General features: G+C 38.9%; 1 protein-coding gene across 2 annotated transcripts in view; it reads left to right on the top strand.

Annotated features, from left to right (window-relative positions):
* LOC134539391 (uncharacterized) overlaps positions 1 to 20,863 on the top strand; it is a 143,800-nt gene that overhangs the window by 107,335 nt on the left and 15,602 nt on the right. Inside the window, exons 16-18 of one of the 2 annotated variants that reach the window (XM_063381385.1) lie at positions 5,910 to 6,139; positions 15,900 to 16,178; positions 19,463 to 19,641. In XM_063381385.1, the coding sequence (XP_063237455.1) occupies positions 5,910 to 6,139; positions 15,900 to 16,178; positions 19,463 to 19,641 (688 nt within the window). The remainder of the gene's footprint in view (positions 1 to 5,909; positions 6,140 to 15,899; positions 16,179 to 19,462; positions 19,642 to 20,863) is intronic. The other variant, XM_063381387.1, reaches the window with a different exon arrangement.

Raw genomic sequence — 20,863 nt, 5'->3', positions numbered from 1 at the left:
TATTTACGTTCGATTTTGTACTTCCTTTGTATACATGAATCTGTGCCGGACCAATAAAAACAAAATATATGTTATGCCTAACGTGTTTAATATTTGTGTACGTTGTAAAGGCTAGCCTACAAATGATTTAGCACAGAAAATAGCACACGCACTCGCACAGGGCACACGCACAGCACAGAACTTCAACCTACAATTAAATAACACACGCACAGAGAAATCGGAAGTTTATACAAAATATTTACGAAAATTAAAGGAAGTGCAGCGAAGGAAAAATTGTGTACATGTATTGGTAGCCCTGTCAGAGGAAAACAGCTGATATATGTGTTTATTTGTGTTGCGCGCGCTATGTGAGATGAATGGAAAGGAAAAGAGTTTGGTTTAAGGTAGCAAAAATCACAATTTCCCTCCAGGTCTCTGAACAATCGTACACTTCTAACCTTAAACAGAGTATTCTTCGAAAGGGTACCTTGTTACAGACCTTTACATTGTATGGCATGTTTACGTATTTAACACTTTTTTCTGCACAGAAACTTTCTATCTGTAGTTATAAAATGCTATAAAAATCGTAACTATATAACTAAAAAATGTAAACAACACTAAATGAAAATATGTCATTTTGGCGCCATTAAGGTAAACTGGCATAAAAATAATGTGAAACACAATTAAAATATATGACGCCTTGCAAGGTAATTCTATTCATTTACAGAATACTTACAGTTGATATGAACTCGTTCGCACAAGGCATCAACGATCGCCTGCCACGCATTTTTCTTGGCTTCTTCATTTTTGAACCCTGCCAGGGTTTTATCAAATAAAATTGGGGTAAATATGTAGAGTAGCGAAAAAAAAATGCGAAAAAAAATGTAAAAAATCAGAAAATACTTTTATTATATGCTCTTTCACTTCCTCTTTTCATTAAACCCGGCGGAGATAAGAAATTCCAAATACTTTAGGAGATATCGAATTTTTTAATTTTCATAGTTAGGCGATATTTGTTAAAAAAAAAAATTAAAAATTCCGAAAATACTTTTATTCTATGCTCTTTAACTTCCTCTTTTCATTAAAGCCGGCGGAGATAAGAAATTCCAAATACTTTAGGAGATATTGAATTTTTTTAATTTTCATCACAATACCTGTGTATTCATGCGGCGTTCATTATTGTTTATTGTTTACGAGTATGAAATTTTTTTTTCCTTGCGGCGTTCACCATTGTTTACCTGCCTCTAACTTAGGTGAGTTTTTAAAGTTTCAAATTATTTGTTATTTGGATATTGTTGCGCAAGTAATACATTTAAAAAAAAATTATGTGAGTTCCTACTGTTCATCCTTTGTCCCGGTTTGTTTTGATTTGATTTGATTTTTTATTTCATTCAATAGACCATACAATGGTATAGAATATGTCAAAAAAAATTACAAATAAACATAAATACAAACACACAAACAGGTACAAGAACAGTATTAAAAGCATTACAAATAAAATAATATAATATAACAGCTGCTCTTCCATGAATAAGCACCTATTGTATATTATATATAAAATAAATTATATATAAAATAAGTCATACATAAAAAAAATTACGAAGCTACCTCCTGTTCATAATCGTCTATATTATAAAAAGCCTTATGTGCTAAATAAAGAAATAATTCCTTTTTAAATAAATTATATTGGTCCATATTTTTTAGAACTGATGGTAATTTATTGAATAATCTAATACCAAGGTCAGGTCAGTTACATTATAAATACTTTAAAACTAAACAATCATTACAATTAATTCATATTATTTTTAATGTCCGCTTAGTTTGAAAGTATTTATAATGTAACTGACCTGACCTAATCGACCATTTTAATTAATTAGGCATTCACGAACACACGGCAAAATAAAAAAATGCCACGTTGAAATGATAGTACAGGTCTTGTATTGCAAAATAAAAACGGCGATATCTCCTAAATTATTTGGAATTTCTTATCTTCGCCGGGTTTAATGAAAAGAGGAAGTAAAAGAGCATATTATAAAAATATTTTCGGATTTTTAACATTTTTTTCCCGCAAATTCCGCTACACTACATATTTACCAAAATTGGTTTGCTTTCAACCAGGCAAACTAAACTTATGTCGAAATTAGTCTCTTCATTCATGTTGTAATTGAAGGAGACTATTTAACTTCCCGCGCATAATATCAAAACAATAATGTACAAGTCTAGTCAAATTACGTACGCATTTAACATTTACAATTGCGCATGACCTCGGTGGTAACCGAGTTTTCATTGGTCAGCGAGCAGCGCACAGCGCACACGCACAGAGAATATTAAAAGTTGGTCAACTTTCTGTGCGTCGATCCTGTGCTATTTTCCCGTGCGAATGCTGTGCTCGAGTGTAGGTGGCGCAATTCAAAAACTTCGTTTCTATTTTCTGTGCGTGTGCTATTTTCTGTGCTAAATCATTTGTAGGCTAGCCTTAATGAAAGTTTAAGTGAATTATCTCGTGAGAATTTTATTAAACTTTAGAATTTGTACGTACACACATAAAAATGGAGGCAAAACGTAAACGCAAGGAAATTGCATTGAAGACGAAAATTAAGATAATAAATTCAGTTCGTCAGGGTGAAAAAACGAAAACAGAACTTTCTGAAGAGTTTGGTATATCAAAATCAACCTTAAGTACAATTCTAAAGCAAGCAGATAAAATAGAAGAAGCGGTCAGGAAAGGTAGTAATCAAACTAAGAAAAGGATGCGCGTCGGTAAACATTCTGAATTAGAGGCCAAACTGCTGGAGTGGTTTCATCAAATGCGCGCCGCCAGAGTTCCAATTTCCGGGCCTATTATCCAAGAAAAGGCTGATCAGCTGGCACTGCAACTCAGAATTGACGATTTCCATTGCAGCAACGGATGGCTTCAACGCTTCAAAGATAGGCATAATTTGGCCACAAAATCCATTTGTGGCGAATCTGCAGCTGTCGACCAAACAGCAACGAGTGACTGGCTTCAGTCAGTACAGTCCATCGTAAGTAAATTTGCACCACAAGATGTGTTTAATATGGATGAAACAGGGCTTTTTTACAATCTGTTGCCCAATAAAACTCTAACCGTAAAAGGTGAAAACTGCCATGGCGGTAAACACAGTAAAGTTCGTCTTACAGTTTTACTATGTTGTAATCAAGATGGCAGTACTAAACTTCGACCCTTGGTTATTGGCAAGTCTGCCAAGCCAAGATGTTTCAAAGATGTTGCAGCATAAAACCTGCCAGTAGATTACGAGGCAAACAGTAAGGCTTGGGTCACCACAAAAATTTTCCAGTTGTGGTTGTTAAAATTGGACAGGAAAATGGCGACTCTAAATCGCAAAATTTTGTTATTGTTGGACAACTGTGCTGCACATACTGCTCATGGTATGAAGTTGGAAAACATTACCTTACTCTTCTTGCTACCAAATACAACAAGTGTGACACAACCACTCGACCAAGGTATAATACAGTGCTTCAAAAGAAACTACAGACAGCGCTTGGTGAAATACCTTATCAGGCAGTGTGAAAAAGGAAAGACTGAGCTTCCTAGATGGTCAGTTTTGGATGCTATCCGCAGTATAGCCATGTCGTGGGACAGCATCAGCCAAAAGACAATTGTGCATTGCTTTGCAAAAAGTGGTTTTGGCCAGCAAACTGTTGAAGAACCTGACTGTGATCAACCTTTAGAGGATTGGCAAGAGTTAAAAGAACATGTGCAAGTTGATAATGACTTCAATGAGTTTGTTCATATTGATGACAGTGTGTACACCAGTGCAAGATTAACTGCAGAAGATCTTGTTGGTTCACGAGGATTACAGGAAACACCAACGGCTGACGCTGTACAGTCACTTTGTGAGGGTGGTACAAGTCAGGATAATGATGGTGATGATGACAATGGTGAGGAAGTGCATAAACTTCCAAGCAAAAGTGACACAATCAGTGCTTTGCGTACACTGGAAAATGTACTTGCTGCAAGTGATGTGCCAATTGACTTGATTGCAGGATTTGAGAAGATATGTTCTGCTGTAAATGATATTTACAGAGATAAGTGTGTCCAGAAAAAAATTAATGATTTTTTTAAACCTATGTAAATATATCTTGCATACTTTGCATAAGAATTGCTATACACTCAACAGCAATTAACTGTACGGTAAATGTTAATCATTTTTGTCAAAACTTTGGAAGCAAATTAAATAAGAATACATACATACGTATATGTATACTAATTATCAGTCTGTTATAGTATATTTTATTAAAACTATTAAAATTGCTTCTAAGTGTATTTTGTTAGTGTGCATGTCAATATCTGGCTTCTATTACAATAATAATATTCCACATTTTTAGTGCTCTGACATGTAGGAATTCAATATTTCTTATCGAGTTCTTATTCTACCTATTGGCTCAAGAACCTCATTAATATGAACCTCGTTATTACAAACTGAAATATTTTACTCCCCTTCAGGTTTGTATTAATGAGGTTTCACTGTAATCTTAAATTTCTGGTTTTGAAACAATTATACTATACATTCACCAAATGTTGGTCTATTATTTTTCTTCAATTTTTTTACGGAAATATTGTGTTGATACAATCATCTATCAAAGGAACGAAAATATCAAGAACGGAAATTTATTTCTTATGCAATTTTATTAAATGACACCTTGAAAGTAAAATACTAGAGGATCTCTTTAATTTGGTACGAAAACTAGTTGGAATTATGTTTTTAAAAAAGTTATCTCTAGTAAAGAGTGGAAGTAAAAGAATATTTGTGTCATTAATAAATTATTTTATTTATTATATTTTCACACACTACGTTTAACTACTTACCTTTTTAAAAAAAACTGCCATGTGTTCTGTACACCACTCTAAAAAGAAACCAAAGTTGGCAGTGCCATCCCTTGTGACAGTCAAAACGATAAATAGGCCCACATTTTTCCTCAAATGGGGATGAAATATTGCATCCATCATACTTTCGTGCCTTTTTTGTAGTTGATATACCAACTGAAATATGATTGTACTTAGTACTTATTTTTCTATGTATAAAGTGAACAAAACTTTACAACTTTCCATTCTTTGCAAAAAAAAATTATTTAGTATGAATTTTCTTTTTGTTTTTCAAAATTCAAAAATACAGAACTGCACAGTTTTTAGATACAAAGTGAATATTGTAACAAATCCTAAATTATTTGCGAAGTCGAATGGTGAATAATTTTTTCATAAAGTCTGTATTATATTGTATCAAATAGTACTGAAATGTGTGAAATACTAAATAACACAGTTGAATCAAAAGATTTTTCTTAACAATATTAAAACTTACAAAGAACTTTTTTTTTTTAAATAATATTTAACTTTATGTAACCTAAAAATTTCAGTTGAATATACATAGTGAGAAACATGTTTTATGTAAACAAAAATTTACTCACTGTTGGAAAGCAAAATAAAGATGCTGGTTCATAACATTATTTATGCACTTACACTAAAACTGCATGTTACTGCATGTAACTGAGGACCCATGAATCTAAGACTTTTTGTGTTTCAATCTTCAAAAGTCACGCAAAGCTTCGCAATGAATAGCAGATTTCCTTACGAAGTTGAATTGTATATCCGTACCAAAGTTTTGCACAGGCATAGTACTTACCATCCTTATTGTTTGTATTTTTTTTTGCTTACAATAACTGTTTTTTTGTTTTTTTTTAATATATATATATATTGTGATGTTGAATGAGAATCTCTCGACTCTTTAGTGTACTTCATAATTTTCTGGCAGTTTATAGGGGAGGCCTGTATAAAACATGCTAGTGTCTCAAACTGAATAATTTAAAGTGTTCTTGTAGAAGTAGATTATTGGCATGCGCTCTCCTGAAGGTAATAATTGTCGCCAGGTGTCGCAATTGACTGTGTGTGACAGGCTGGGCTGCGACAAGCGCGCGAAGAAGCTCTCGCCCGACGGCCTCGCGCTGATCGACAACAACAACGGCGCTCAGCACGCCACCGGCGCGGACGACCGGCAGCCCACCATCGCGCCCGAGCCAAAAAACTTGCATGGCCAGCTGTCGCCTGAGGCTCCCGCAGGCGACAGCGACAACAAGTCATCTACGTCGTCCAACTACGAGGTCACGCCGCCCAGGTCCAGAGGTAGTCCGTGTCTCGTCCCGGTGCACTTCTGCTCTGTTTGCCAGATACACACCGTAGAGCAGCGCTTCCCAAGCGGTGGGTCGCGACTCGATCCTAGAACTATCTGAAACCTTCGAATAAACCATCAGGAAAGATGAGAAAAATCTAAACAAATCGAATTGTGTGCAAACACATATCTATTGTTAAAAAAATAACTGTTTTGCTTCTAAATGCTTATATTTTGTCAACCATTTTCAAATCAGAACACAAATTGTTTATTAATAATCAATCAGTATTTTAAAAAAAAAAAAGCATATATATATATATATATATTTTATGGTAAATTATATTTACATAAGGAAGGGATACTGTTGGATGTGTAAATAGTGCTTGCCCTGGATTTGTGTTGACTGATCCAAGTGTTGGACGCTTCAAATTCGAATATGGCGCCATTTTGCTGCCATTAGCTCAAGCGATCCTGGTGGCCACCGGGAGAGACTCAGTGGTTCATCGGACGTCCGGCTATCGTATTTGACTTTCACAACAGTTTCAGTACGAAACATTTGGTCCTCCTGGCCGGATCAATCCGCTAACCGCGATTACTGAACTATCGGGCTCAGTTCTAGTTACGTGGAGAGATTCGGAGTGTTTGTTTGCGTTGTTCGTTGTACCGAGTCTCCTTTGTCCGTCGTTGCGCCGCTATAAAAACGTGAACGGGTTATCTTAATGTGCTATTAGCTTCCTGTGGAAGGGAAGATAACAACTGAGTGCGTAAGGGAAGATAAGAGCTGCCTTTATCACACTGGTGGTGCAGGTGCTGACGAATTTCTTATCATCTTTCCACGGTAACCAGATACTGATAATGACCGGTCTACTGTAAGATTGTGTGTTTTCGAAGACTGGCAGTGAAATATGACTTTTAATTATTAAGTAGACAGTTGACATAGATTTTGCCAAGTCTTTGTTCGGCATTACTACACATATCGATACAAAATCGATTCACAGGACATGAAAAATCGATTATTTAAACACCACTCGGTTCAGAATCGATTTTTAGCTGAAAAAATCAATTACATTTAACTTTTATATTTTATGCTCCTATTTTTGACTGAGTGTACTTCAGTAGAATAAACACAACCATGACTGACAGTGTTTCAGCTCTGGAGCGACGTCTGGAGCGTGCCGAAAACCGATTACAGCGTGCCGCAGATCTGGCCAAAAGGGTTACTACAGACACTTCCAAGCAGTCATTATTCTTTGCAACCTGTCGGGACTTATCTCAGCTTCGTAATGGGTTTGAAGATGACCATTTGGCTTATGAATTGGCATGCAAGGAGCAAGTTGATTTTGATGACACAAGGCATACAAGTAGGCTAAATCACTTCGACGATCTTTATTATGAAGTTAATGCAATCTGGGACACATTAGTGCAGGATTCTAAGAACCGGAACAAAGAAACACGTAATCAATGTGCAGCTGGGTCGTCACCCCCGTCTGCCAGCTATTGATTTACCCCACTTTCAGGGTAATCCAACAGAATGGCTCAGCTTCTCAAATCTGTTTGAGGCTCTGGTTGTAGACAACCGAAGTCTCACCAATGTAGAGAGACTATCTTACCTAAAGTCATCTTTGTCTGGTGACGCGTTGGTAGTAATGTCTAAGAGGTACAGTAACAAGCGCTTGATTGTTTCATTGCACATTGAAGCAATTATGCAAATACCATCTGTGTCATTAGAGGCCCCAGCATCAGTGAATAAGATGATGTCTCTTCTGGCAGAGCACATTGCAGCATTGCGAGTGCTGGATGTCAATGTTGAAAAATGGGACCCGCTGTTGCTGCATATCATTGAAGCTAAGCTGGATAAGGTTTTGCGTAACCAGTGGGAGCTGTTTATTAATGACAAGGGAGCAGAGTTACCCAAGCTTACCGAGTTTTTGTTATTTTTAGAGGGTTACCGCCGTGCAGCTGAGTCACAGTTAGTGACGACTGGGAAAACCTTTAAGAGCAAGTCGTCTATTTATTCTAAGCCAGCTTCTAGATATGTGCAACATCAGTCATTCGCAGGAAACACTGTTTCCAAGTCAGTGAAGTGTGTCATATGCAGTGGACCTCACGAAATCTACCAGTGCCCCAAGTTCCTTGAGTCATCCCCAAAGGAAAGGTATCAGATGGTGAGGTCAGGAAACCTCTGTTTGAACTGCTTGCGAACGTCTCATCATGCAAGCGCATGCCTTTCGTCTTCTCATTGTCGGTCTTGTGACTCTCGACATCACACACATTTTAGTGACATGCGACCACAGTCACCAGACCATGATGGTGTGAATGCGTTGTGTGCTTCATCTCCTGGACAATATTTGGCTGCATCCGAACAGCATAATCAAGACAGTCCATCTACGATTTTGCTGTCCACTGCACTCATAGAAATTCCAGTCAGCTCTGGCAGGACTCACACAGTTCGAGCACTCTTAGACTCTGCCAGCCAATCCAGCTTCATGACAGAAGGTTGTGTGAAGAGGCTAGGCTTAATACGTCGAAAGGCAGCTCTGCCAGTCTACGGTGTTTCCCAGGTACCAGTGCATGTCGCTAGGGGAGTAATTGACTGTTTAGTGAAACCAGTTGGTCAGGAGGGTCCGCGATTGTCACTCACTGCCTTCATTTTACCTAAGATCACCGGCTCACTGCCTACAACACAACTGAACCCTCATGCATGGGATCATCTTTCCCATTTGCAACTAGCTGACCCTTACTATGCACAGCCTGGGCCTATTGACGTGCTAATTGGGGCAAATCTGTTTCCTTATGTGCTGAGCGGGCGCACACTAAGTCTCAGTACCCAGGTCCCTGTGGCGATTGACACTGTCTTTGGATGGGTAGTGATGGGGAGAGTACCCACATCTGCAGTATCGCTCAGTTGTGTATCACTTCATTCTATTACACCAACACTTGACGACACAGTTCGGCAGTTTTGGGAGGTGGAAGAGGTTATTGTACCCCCAAAGCCTTCCTCTGAGGACATTCGATGTGAACAGATCTTTCTCGAGACTTGCAGAAGAAATGAGAATGGTAGATATAGTGTGGCCTTACCTTTCAAGGAGCTTTCACCTCATTTTGAGGAATCACGTGTTCAAGCACTCAAGCGTTTTCACTACCTTGAACGCAAGATGAACAAAAACCCTCATTTTAAGGCATCCTATGTAGAATTTATGTCAGATTACGTTGACCAGGGTCATATGTCAATGGTTCAAGAACCCCAGTTGACTACACCGTCGTTTTATATTCCTCATCACGGAGTTTTGAAACCAGACAGTAGTACAACAAAGTTACGTGTGGTCTTTGATGCATCGGCCAAGGACAGCAAAGGAACTTCTCTGAATGATCAATTACTTACGGGACCCAAACTGCAGAGAGACATAGCTGATGTTCTTCTCTCATTTCGAGATCATGCAGTTGCATTTACTGCTGACATACAACAGATGTACCGTCAGATTCTAGTTCAAGAGGAATTCCGCGACTGTCAACGAATTCTGTGGCGACCGTCTGATGATGATCCAGTTTGTGAGTACAGGCTCAACACTGTGACCTATGGCGTGTCATCTGCACCCTACCTTGCTATCCGCACACTCCATCAACTGGCTGCAGATGAGAAAGATAGATTCCCTCGGGCATCATCAGTCCTCCTAAAGGACACGTATGTTGATGATGTTGTAACTGGAGCACCCAATGCACGTGAGGCTATCTCATTGCAAAGAGAGTTAATTGACCTCCTCAAGGCTGGCGGTTTTCAGTTGCGAAAATTTGCCAGTAATGATTTATCTCTGCTCTCTTGGCTTTCCGAAGACTTGGTGCAGGGCAGCAAGGCTCTCCCCTTGGACAACACTAGTGGACTTCCCACCGTCAAAATATTGAGTCTGCAGTGGCAATCTGAAGTGGATGCATTCACTTACAATGTTCAACCTACTTCCTCGACAGCTACGAAGCGGAGCATACTGTCCGACTTGGCGCGAATATTTGACCCTCTAGGTTGGCTGTCACTTGTGGTCCTGCTTGCAAAATGCCTCATTCAGCACTTGTGGATTCGATGCATAGATTGGGATGACCCTCCTCCTGCCGACATCCTTGCAACGTGGCAGCGGTTCCAGCGAGAGCTTCCTATTCTGGCTAGCATCACTATTTCAAGATTTGTCCCAGTGACCCAAAGAGAACTCTTACTAGAGATCCATGGATTCTCTGATAGTTCGGAGCAAGGTTATGCGGCAGTTGTTTATCTCAGAGCCACTTCACCTGATGGCTCAGTATCTGTATACCTTCTGGTTGGAAGGTCAAAGGTAGCCCCAATTAAAAGAGTGTCATTGCCTCGCCTGGAACTCTGTGGTGCTTTGCTGCTTGCTCGCACAATGCATAGAATCTTGCAAAATTATGGACCTCATGTGAACCTAGACCAAATATTTGCCTGGACAGACTCTACAGTTGTCCTCCACTGGATCCGTGGATCACCTCATAAATGGAAAACTTTTGTTGCAAATCGTGTCAGCCAAATCCATGACCTTGTCCCAGCAAAGCACTGGAATCATGTGTTGTCAGACAGCAACCCCGCTGATTGTGCCTCTAGGGGCTTGTTTCCAAGTGAGATAGCTGACCACTGGCTGTGGTGGACCGGTCCATCATGGCTGTATAAGCCACCAGAGGAATGGCCACAACTCACCGGCTTGATGGACAGCATGGACGAAACAGTGATGGAACAACGGATCTTTACCTTGCATAGTGTCAACCCTCTGGCAGACACTACGCTGCTGGAAAGGTTCTCATCTTTAAGCAAGGTCAAACGCATTACTGCCTATTGTCTCCGCTTTGTGCAACGTTTGAGCTTCAAGAAACTTTCCCCCCCCCCCCCCCCCCCCCCCCCCGTAGTCCACCAGATTCTAATGAGCTTAAAGATGCCATGATTGTATGGGTTCGTTTAGCCAAGGCTAGAGCATTCACATCTGATATCACAGCTCTGCAAGCTAACCAACCATATCGGGGTCCACTCTTCAAGCTGTCTCCCTTCTTGGATCCCGCTGGCATCCTCAGGGTGGGCGGACGTTTGGAGCTATCAGACTTGGCTTACAACCAACGACATCCAATTCTACTGCCCAAACACCACAGATTGACAGACCTTGTAATTGACCACCTTCACATCCATCTGATGCACTGTGGTCCCACCATACTACAGTCTGCTGTGCAACGTGACTTCTGGATTGTAGGTGCTCGGGGCCTCATTCGTCAACGGCTGAAGAAGTGTACTTTATGCTTTCGAGTTCGCCCTCTGCCTCGAAACCCACCCATGGGTAATCTTCCAGTCGATCGTGTCACACAGGCCAAGCCATTTCTCAAGACAGGAGTCGACTATGCTGGACCCTTTAAAATCACTATGTCCCGACTGCGGAAGGCCCGCATTCAGGATGCCTACTTGTGCCTGTTTGTATGCTTTGCCACCAAGGCAATCCACTTGGAGCTAGCCTCTGATCTGACGACAGATGCTTTCATAGCTGCCTTTTGCCGTTTCTTGTCTCGTCGGGGGCGATGCTCTGACCTTCACAGCGATTGCGGGACTAACTTTGTCTGTGCCAGTCGCTTGTTGACTGGACTGAGAGCCTTCATGTCAAGCAAGGATACACATGACTCCTTTGCTCAGTCGCTGGTTGAACACCAAGTTACCTGTCATTTCAATCCCCCATCGGCACCACATTTCGGAGGCCTGTGGGAGGCAGGTGTAAAGTCTGTGAAGTCTCTCCTCATAAAGAGTGTAGGTGCTCAGGTACTCACTTATGAAGAATTATACACTCTCATGACACAAGTGGAGGCCATTCTCAACTCACGGCCTCTGTGTGCTCTCTCAAATAATCCAAACGACATGGCTGCTCTGACACCCAGTCATTTTCTAGTCTTGGGGCCTCCTGCACTAGTGCCCGAACCAGATTTGTCCCACCTCAAGCTAAATCGTTTGTCTCGATGGTAACTCATCCAGCAGGCGCATGAGTCATTCTGGAAGCGCTGGCATCAGGATTATCTACAACAGCTGCAGCAACGACCCAAGAGCCTAACTGACCAAGACATCATCAGTGTTGGCACCTTGGTTCTCATAAAAGATCCGAATCTACCACCACTGTCCTGGAAGCTAGGCCGTATTGTGAAGACTTCCTGGCTCAGATGGTGTAGTGAGAGTGGCTGAAGTGAAGACCCAACAAGGCACCTTTCTGCGGCCTGTGGTGAAGCTGTGCCCGTTGCCCGCCCAATAAATGTTTAAAATATGCATTTTGGTGGGTGGTATGTTGGATGTGTAAATATTGCTTGCCCTGGATTTGTGTTGACTGATCCAAGTTTTGGACGCTTCAAATTCGAATATGGCGCCATTTTGCTGCCATTAGCTCAAGCGATCCTGGTGGCCACCGGGAGAGACTCGGTGGTTCATCTGGTACCAGCGTCATCGGACGTCCGGCTATCGTTTTTTACTTTCACAACAGTTTCAGTACGAAACAGATACAATACAAATAAGGTTTTTTACTCCACCATGGACCGCTAGACCATGGAGGTATTCCTATAAGGAATTCCCATAATTAATCGCCAGCTGAAAAAGTTTGGGAACCACTGCCATAGAGCACAAATGTTTTAGACACAACTTTGTGATTTATGAAAATATTTTATACGCATCTGAAACATTGTAGTTTGTAAAGTACAATTGGAAATGAGTATTTTGGAAATTACAATTTCTTGTAGCATTTATTCAAGAGTATCATCTGATGATACTCTGTTTCTAGTAGTTGTAACTGAAAGATGCCATCTTGGTTTCAACTGCTTTTGTTGACAATTTTTTGATACGTATAATTTAATATTAATATTTTTTGTTTGAGCATAGCACATACCTAATATTATGGAATTGTTAGTTATTGATAGGGTCTTAATTTTACAAACAGTTTCTCTATGGAATAGTAATTATTTTTTAGTGTTGAAATTTTTTTTTTTCAGAATGACTTAAAACTATAATAATTCTGTCAATAATTGCTCATTTATGGTCTTAGAAAAATCAAAAAAATAGTATAATTAGAAAATATTAAAACTTCATATAGTTAAAGATGGTGTACAAAATAATACTGTTAGTGTTAACAAGCCGGGTTGTCAACATCTGGTAACTGTGGTCGCTACTCTGTACTGCAGTCTAGGCGTGAGGCAGACTATTGACAGTGAGATTTCGCTCCCGGTGCTCAGTTTATGGTTCTCTGCAATTTGCAGAGTCCCAGTATTTGATACTTGGAAGTCTTCAGATCCAAACATTTCCTGGTAAAAACACAGTAAATTTCCAGTAAAATTTGTTAATTGGAGGGCATAATTTACCGTTGAGGGGTAACACAAGCATGCTTCCATCTAACATCCCTTCAAGGGAATGTATTGATACCGCTTCGTTCTGAAAGTAGTTACCGGTAATACGATTACTTCTCAGAATTTAACCAAAAGTCCCATAACACTTGTGTCTAGCCAACCAGTATCTTTGTCCTGGTGGCCACCTAAAGCACTGGCAAACTTGATGTGTCCTTAATGCTTGGCTTATGAAAATCACTATTTACAATTCCAGCATATATCTGCACCCCATGTGTGAAACGTGAAGCTCACGGTTAGTAAATTATTGAAAATTGCATCAGGGTCCTTTTCTTTTTCTTTGTTTTGTCCATCTTTTCATTATACAAGTATAAAACAAGGATATTAATTCCAGTTAAAAGTAGATCAGTAGGAAAAATAACCTAGGCTTAATATACTTTATCTTAAAAATAAACAGACAATTAAAATTGTCTAGTATTATTTGAACTGTGACGTAAATTAGGTTTCAGACAAAATTATGATATTATTTAGAAAGTTACACTAACTTTGCTTATTAAAGAAGCTATAGGTTTTGTTGTCCTGCAACACTTTAATTTTTTTACCTCTTCGTTTAATGGTTGGTGTTATCAAAGCAACCTTTCAAACAGTTGTTTTATTTTTTTTTTATTTTTTTTATATGTAATAAGTTCAAAGATTCAAACAAATTAAATATATTTTTATATGAAGGGTTGTAACCTTTGTTACCACTCACCACCTCTGGCTAGCTTAAAATTAGGTGATGATTGGAACATACATGTTAGAAGCAGGTCACGAAGAAATTTATACTCTGTTTTATAGTTTGTTTTTTTCATGTAAATTTCACACTATATTCGGAAATACAAATTTAATGTACCTAAAAATTTATATAAAACACTGAGCCATCGCCCGACCACGGCCTGCTCGGCCCGGTGCCTTTACAGCCTTCCTTCCCTTCGTGCGGGCAGAGTCCTGGGCTCGCTGACGTAATTATCAGCATGGCAACAGAAGCTTCCACAAAATACTTATTTCTGTTCCCACGACCCAGCGATTTTGTCTCTCTCTCACACTCCTGTGACCGTAACTCATACGCCTAGCGTGTGAAACAAAGCCTCGGTCATGGAAATAACGAAGGAGAATTACGTCAGCATGCCTTCCCACATAAAGAAGACAGCAAAAAAAAAAGTATATACTAGAAAAATAAACTTATGAATTTTGAAAATAAAAACAATAAACCCGGTGAAATACTTTCACAATAACTTCAAAAAAGGAAAAAAAAAACTTTGCATCTAACCTGAAATATGACCCAAAAAATTTATAACAAATGATTATTGCTGGATTGCATGAGGAAGCCTGAAATCTGGGTTGTTACACCTTTTTCTCTCATTACTAATTTGATCGAGATTTTCCATCTCTAGATTTTGTGTCTATTTGTGGGAAATTTGTGTTAAAATTATGACAGTTAATATGTCCATAAAATGTGATATACACATCTACTCATGTGCACACAGAAAGATAGTGTGTCTATAAACCATGAAATGAAAAACAGAACTATTCATCCGTCCTCAGTGTATTCTTAAGTTATGTTAGTAAACCAACACCACTCTGATATATTGAGCAGTTTTTAAATGGCATGGTTTCTCCTGAATTTCTGCACATTATATGTAAGCTCAGAAAGGCAGCACACATAAGAAATTTTGCTTTTTCTGTTATTTCATTACTCAAAATTAAAATTTAAAAAAAAATATTTCTTAGTAGTTTTTTTTTTATTAATGACCTGACCCAAGTATTTGAGTTGTTATCTCTTACCGTTGGAATTAATTACCAAAAACATTTTTTTCTGGTTTGTAGGTTGCAATATGCATGCTTCATATTGTTCTCAGTCTAAAGCTTTATTTTGAGATAAGTGTAAATAGTTGTTAATATAGCCTGTAATTTTAAATATACGTATGTGTATTGTGTACTATTTAAAAAAAAAAAGGGGGGGGGGGGGGGGGTTTGTCTGTAAAGTCGGTTTATGGACGATAATTTTACGTGATAACGTCATAAGAAAACATTGATGAAAAATTGCGTACTTTTTAATTTTCAAATATTATTTACAGTTTATGCAAATTTCATTTAAATAATTTGTTTAAATATAATCACTAACAATTAGTTAAAAAGCCCGCCTTAACCTGTTTGATATTATAGAAGATTTACTCGCACGGTGGTTGGCCGGTTCTTGCACGCTCGGCTCAGGCGGTACGTGACAATGAGCCATGCTTTTTCGTGCGTGCAGCCGGCGTTCATTGATTAATAAGACGTTATCACGTCAAAAATGTTTGCGGTTGTTTGTTTGTGGTTAACGTGACTGGAAGTTATGTATTAAAAAATGCTGGTGACGGTTGAGTAACCGGTGTCTGTGTGTGTGTGAAGGATCCGGTGATGGTAACGCAAACAACCGGCGGCGGCGCCAGCTGTTTGGGCGCCCGCGGCCGTGCTCTGCTGCGACCCGCCCTGGCATCACCAACAACAGCAACAACGCCAACAACAACGACGGCGGCAGCGTGGACGACCTGGAGGAGGGCTACTCGCCGCTGCTGTCGCCTGTCGAGAACCTGCGGAGGCAGCTGCAGAAGCTAGAGGACCTGGAGGACCAGTTCCCGGCCTCCACGCACACCGACACCTACCTCCGCTACCCGTTCACCGACACTGGTGAGCTCGCAGCCGGCGTGAGCTTGCGTCCCACTCCTTGTTCACCAACACCCTGTACCTTTTTGAAATACTGTGTTTTATCGCATAATCGTCACACATTTTATTCTAAAATCAAGTTTGAATAGTAGGGGTGCGACGTTTATGTGAGAAAAAAATTTTTTTTTTAAAGTTATTCGTGAAAACAGAACCCATTAATGGAAAGTACATTTATTTAAAAAGTGAAGTATAAAAGAGCACGCCAAACAATTTAATTTAATAAGTCATGCAACAATAACCTTTATTCAACTTTAAATAGAAAAACCAAAACTCTGACACGAACGTGAGTCAGAATGCATCACTATCGTCGTATTACACATTTACCCACAAAAGAGTGCGGGCCATCAAATGTAGTAAACTCAACACTCGACAGAGAGCACGCATTGTATGCACTCGGCGAGATATCAATATTCGACTACGTTTGCGCGCTCTATACGGGAAATATTAGATTTCTACTTTAACATACACCATTTTATACGGAAAAGATACCTACACTAAGCGCTTGGAATCTAATAGCGGAACCAAAAACATAATGTGACTTTTATGCGTGAAGTTTTTTAATTCAAATTTTGACGCCCTAAAATATGGGTGCGACGATTATGCGAGTGCGACAATTATGCGATAAAAGAGGGTAATTAAAACAGTATTTGGTTTGAAGATGTATATGACAAAATTATTGCCAGAAGTCTGTTGATTCTAATGATATAGGAAGCAATTCATAAATACCTATTTACTGCTTCAATTTCATATTTTGAGGTTTCTTTTTATCTAAATAATAACTATATAAAACTATGATAAAACAAAACTTACCCCCTTAAAAGTTAAATTCCAGAAAATTGAAAAGAATAAAAAGATACAATTCTTAACTTTATAAGTTATGCTTGTTGTTGATTCTTAATTTTTTACCCTTAGCTCTAGTATATTCAGAAGTATTTATTTTTTATTTTTTTCTTGTAACCAAGCTTACATCTTCTACACCCAATAAGGCCGGGATCTCACAAAGTGGTAAAATAATAATGTATGGTTTATTATTTTATTATCCTTACCAAAAATTCTACAACTTATTTTTATACATGTCATATACATATACATTTATATACATTTCATCCCCTTAAAAGACAAATTTTGTTAAATGAAAAATAAATTACTTAAGTAACTACATGCAACTTATTCTTTCGTAGTTTCTAACTTCTAGTTTTAACAGAATCATAAATGTTAATTTTTTTGTAAAACCATATTTACCTCTTTTTACTCCTTAGAATTTGAATTTTTTATTTTTTTATTTTTTTTTATAAGTCAGTATCTTTTCTTATGCTTGATTAGGTTCAGAGGCATGATTATTAATATGAAAACAATATTTACTTCTTTTCACCCGTTAGGGGTTGAATTTTCCAAAATTGTAAAATTGTCGTTGGTAGGTTTTGAATGTTTTTTTTGTACCCATTATCTTTTCTTATGCTTCACTAGATTCAGAGATATAATAAGTTATCTTAAAACCAAAATTTTCCCTTTTTCACCCCTTAGGGATGGAATACTGTAATTCTAAATAGCCAAATTTTTTACATTAACCAAAAATCTTTCTAATGACAAGGTTTCATCAAAATCTGTAAGGTTCATTATTAGTTGATCCTGGAACAAACAGACAAAATATTTTTAAAAAATTTTTTTAGTTCTGAATAATGTAAATAACCATTTTGAATCAATTTTTCACCATCTTATCCAACGTACAGACTTTTTACATAGCACAGTGTTATTATTAGTCTAGATTACACACACAAGCTAACACCTGTAACTTGGTTGTAAAGGACATGTTATTTTTTTTTATTAAATAAAGTTGGCATGATGTTCATAATGTAATTTTTTGCTCTATATAGTTGTATAGAAAGAGCACTGTTTAGATCATGGAGGAACTAGTCTATGAAGTGGATGTTTGTTCTGAAGTTTAAGTCAACTTGTTAGCAATTCGATAGCAAAACAAACCGTAGCTGTGTAAAGGCTAATATGCTATAAATTTGTTTAATAGGTAATAGCTTGAAACGAACTTGCTAGGAAGAATTGTAAAGATGTCATCATGTAGTGAATATTGCTAAATAAACATTATACCATACCAACACATCTGCAAGAAATTAGCGTTAAAATTTCATTATAACCAAAAAAAATTTTTGCTATGCAGATAGAAAAAGGTGGTCGAGGAATCGTTTTCATTTTGGCTTCAAGTGCTAACGAGGTAAAGATTGTACACATTGTACACACCTGCTCCCTCACTTCTTACCTCCATGGCTGAGATACTAAAAACCAGTGACAATAAGTTTGTCCACTTTCATTCAGCAGTAAAATACACTACGTGGATATGAATCAGAAAATTGCTGTAATGTAACTTTACAAATTGGTGACACGTTGCTGTTTGCCTCTGGGGTACGGAGTAAATATAAGAATGAACACCAAGAACTGTTCTTGGAGTAAAAGTGTTCACCATCGCACTGCATAGTTCCTCTGTTGTTGCAACCACGTTCCACCGGAGGACCACGCAAAATAATTGTGAGAGATAAATGCACGAAACTGTCCAAACCCACAAGTCACAGCACCTGTCCTACGGTCTGCAACACGAATTGCATGCACCCATTGTTCATGTTCTCGTTGAAGTCAACCGCACAACCTACTCACATTATGAACAAAAGGAGAGAAGTGAACAATCGCAGTGGCGCCCGGTAACAGTATCCTTATGGTCAGTGTGGCCAACATCTCAATGGTTAGATTCTCTTCTGAACACCAGTTATACCTGGTTACACTGAAGCAGTCGGGTCCGCTGCTTTTGAACTTCGTGCACCGCGGCGGGCATTGGTGCTTCCTTCCTCCCTTTCCCCTCCCCCTTAATTAGTACATTGTCGGTCTGGGCCTCCCCTCCTGGGGTTTGGCGCATGCGCGCTGCATCATGCCGATCATTTATAAGGCTTGGTTAGCCATTTTTCGACCTTATTCTCATAGGTAGTCTGGGTAGAGCTCATCTGAGAGCAAGAACCAAATAGGTATCATGTAGTCAACCTTCTGTAATTTAGTGGTGAGAGCTTCTTCGGGAAGACGGAAATGTAAGTAGGGCGGTGACCCTTACCGTAATGTAGATTGCGACGTATTTGTTCCTGGTAATTGAAGGCATTATCAGCTTGAATACCTTGTGCCTTCATTGGAAAGGCATTCAACTCAACACAGAGTGGGGAAGTTGCGGGAACGGGGGTGTGTGGTGTCCGCAGGGCAGTTTGGCAGCTCGGAGATGGAGTTCTTCCGGCACCGCATCCACCTGGAGCGGGACTCTGTGCGCCGGGCCAAGGACTTCCTGCGCGTGCAGCGCGGCAACTTCCTGTCGCGACAGCGCGAGCTGAAGGAGCGCGGGGGCACGCCCGCCCGCAACATGCTGGACCGGCTCTACCAGGTCAGCGCTCCGTGCGTTCCGTGCGTTCCGTCACACACCTGACAGCCGGTGCAGAACCCATTCTCCAGACATCGCAATGTTTCTTAAGTAATAAGCCTGGCCTGTAAAAAAATTCTTTATTAAAAAGAGGTTTGGTAGATGTCAAAAAAAAAATAGTATTTTGCCTTATAAATAGAGACAAGATTTTATGGTTTTATTTTTAGTCCAATTTCATTATTGAAACAGAGGATTTCAGTGTTAATGTTTTTATTTTTATAAATCTGTTTTTTAATACTTACTCCACCGAAATAGGGGAATAATTATCCGCTACATTTTTATGGTAAAATAATTTTGTTTATAAATTGGCATTTCAGCGTTATCCGGTGTTTTGACATACCCTGTTTTCTCGCATAAATGTCGCACATTTTATTCTAAAATCAAGTTTGAAAAGTGGGGTGCGACGATTATGCGGGAAAAAAAAGTTTCTTAGGTAAAGTTATTCATGAAAACAAAACCCGTTCATTGAAAGTACGTTTATTTAAAAAAAGGTGGAGTATACAAGAGCACGCCAAACAATTTATATTATCTTTGAAAGATTTGTGCAATGGGTGTGTTACATTGCGGCAGTGTAGGTAAATAAGATTAAATACATAAATACTACCATTGACATTACACACTGCTGTAACAGTGGACCTTTTAGTTTCACAAGGACATGAGGAATGAACATCTGAATATAATTACTCTATATTTATTTAAATGACGAAACTTATAACAGTTGAATGAGGTATAAAATGTGTTAAAATATAATTCCAATTACATAATTAAAAGAACTCTCGAATATGTTAAAATTACGGGCCGGCCCTAATTAGATTATTAAAGGTTTCATTTAATATAACTAAACAAAATCAATAAAAAATACAAAGAGGCACAAACAATCCCAATGTAAGCTCTTAAAGTCCAGAGCGAAAGTTTTATATATTTCTTATCTCTTCAAACATAGTAATTTAAATGTTATTCCAAAGGTTCATAAATATTGTAGGACCGGAGGTCTGATGCTCGCTGGCCGGAGTCCAGCAGTCAACATGGCCTGTTTGTTGGAGAGGGAGTGAGCGAAAATGCGGCTAGGGCCGCATCCGGCTCTTGGACTCTAGGATTCGTGGATTCGTGGTTCGTGGACTCTGCCAATGCAGGGTGGATGATGCAGTCACTCAGGGTGGAGGCACGCATTGGAGTCCCAACACAC

Source organism: Bacillus rossius, chromosome 15 (genome assembly GCF_032445375.1).
Source record: "Bacillus rossius redtenbacheri isolate Brsri chromosome 15, Brsri_v3, whole genome shotgun sequence".
In the NCBI taxonomy this organism is placed as follows: Eukaryota; Metazoa; Arthropoda; class Insecta; order Phasmatodea; family Bacillidae; genus Bacillus; species Bacillus rossius.
The sequence above is the reverse complement of the archived record's forward strand: the minus strand, read 5'-3'. Positions and strand labels throughout refer to the sequence as shown.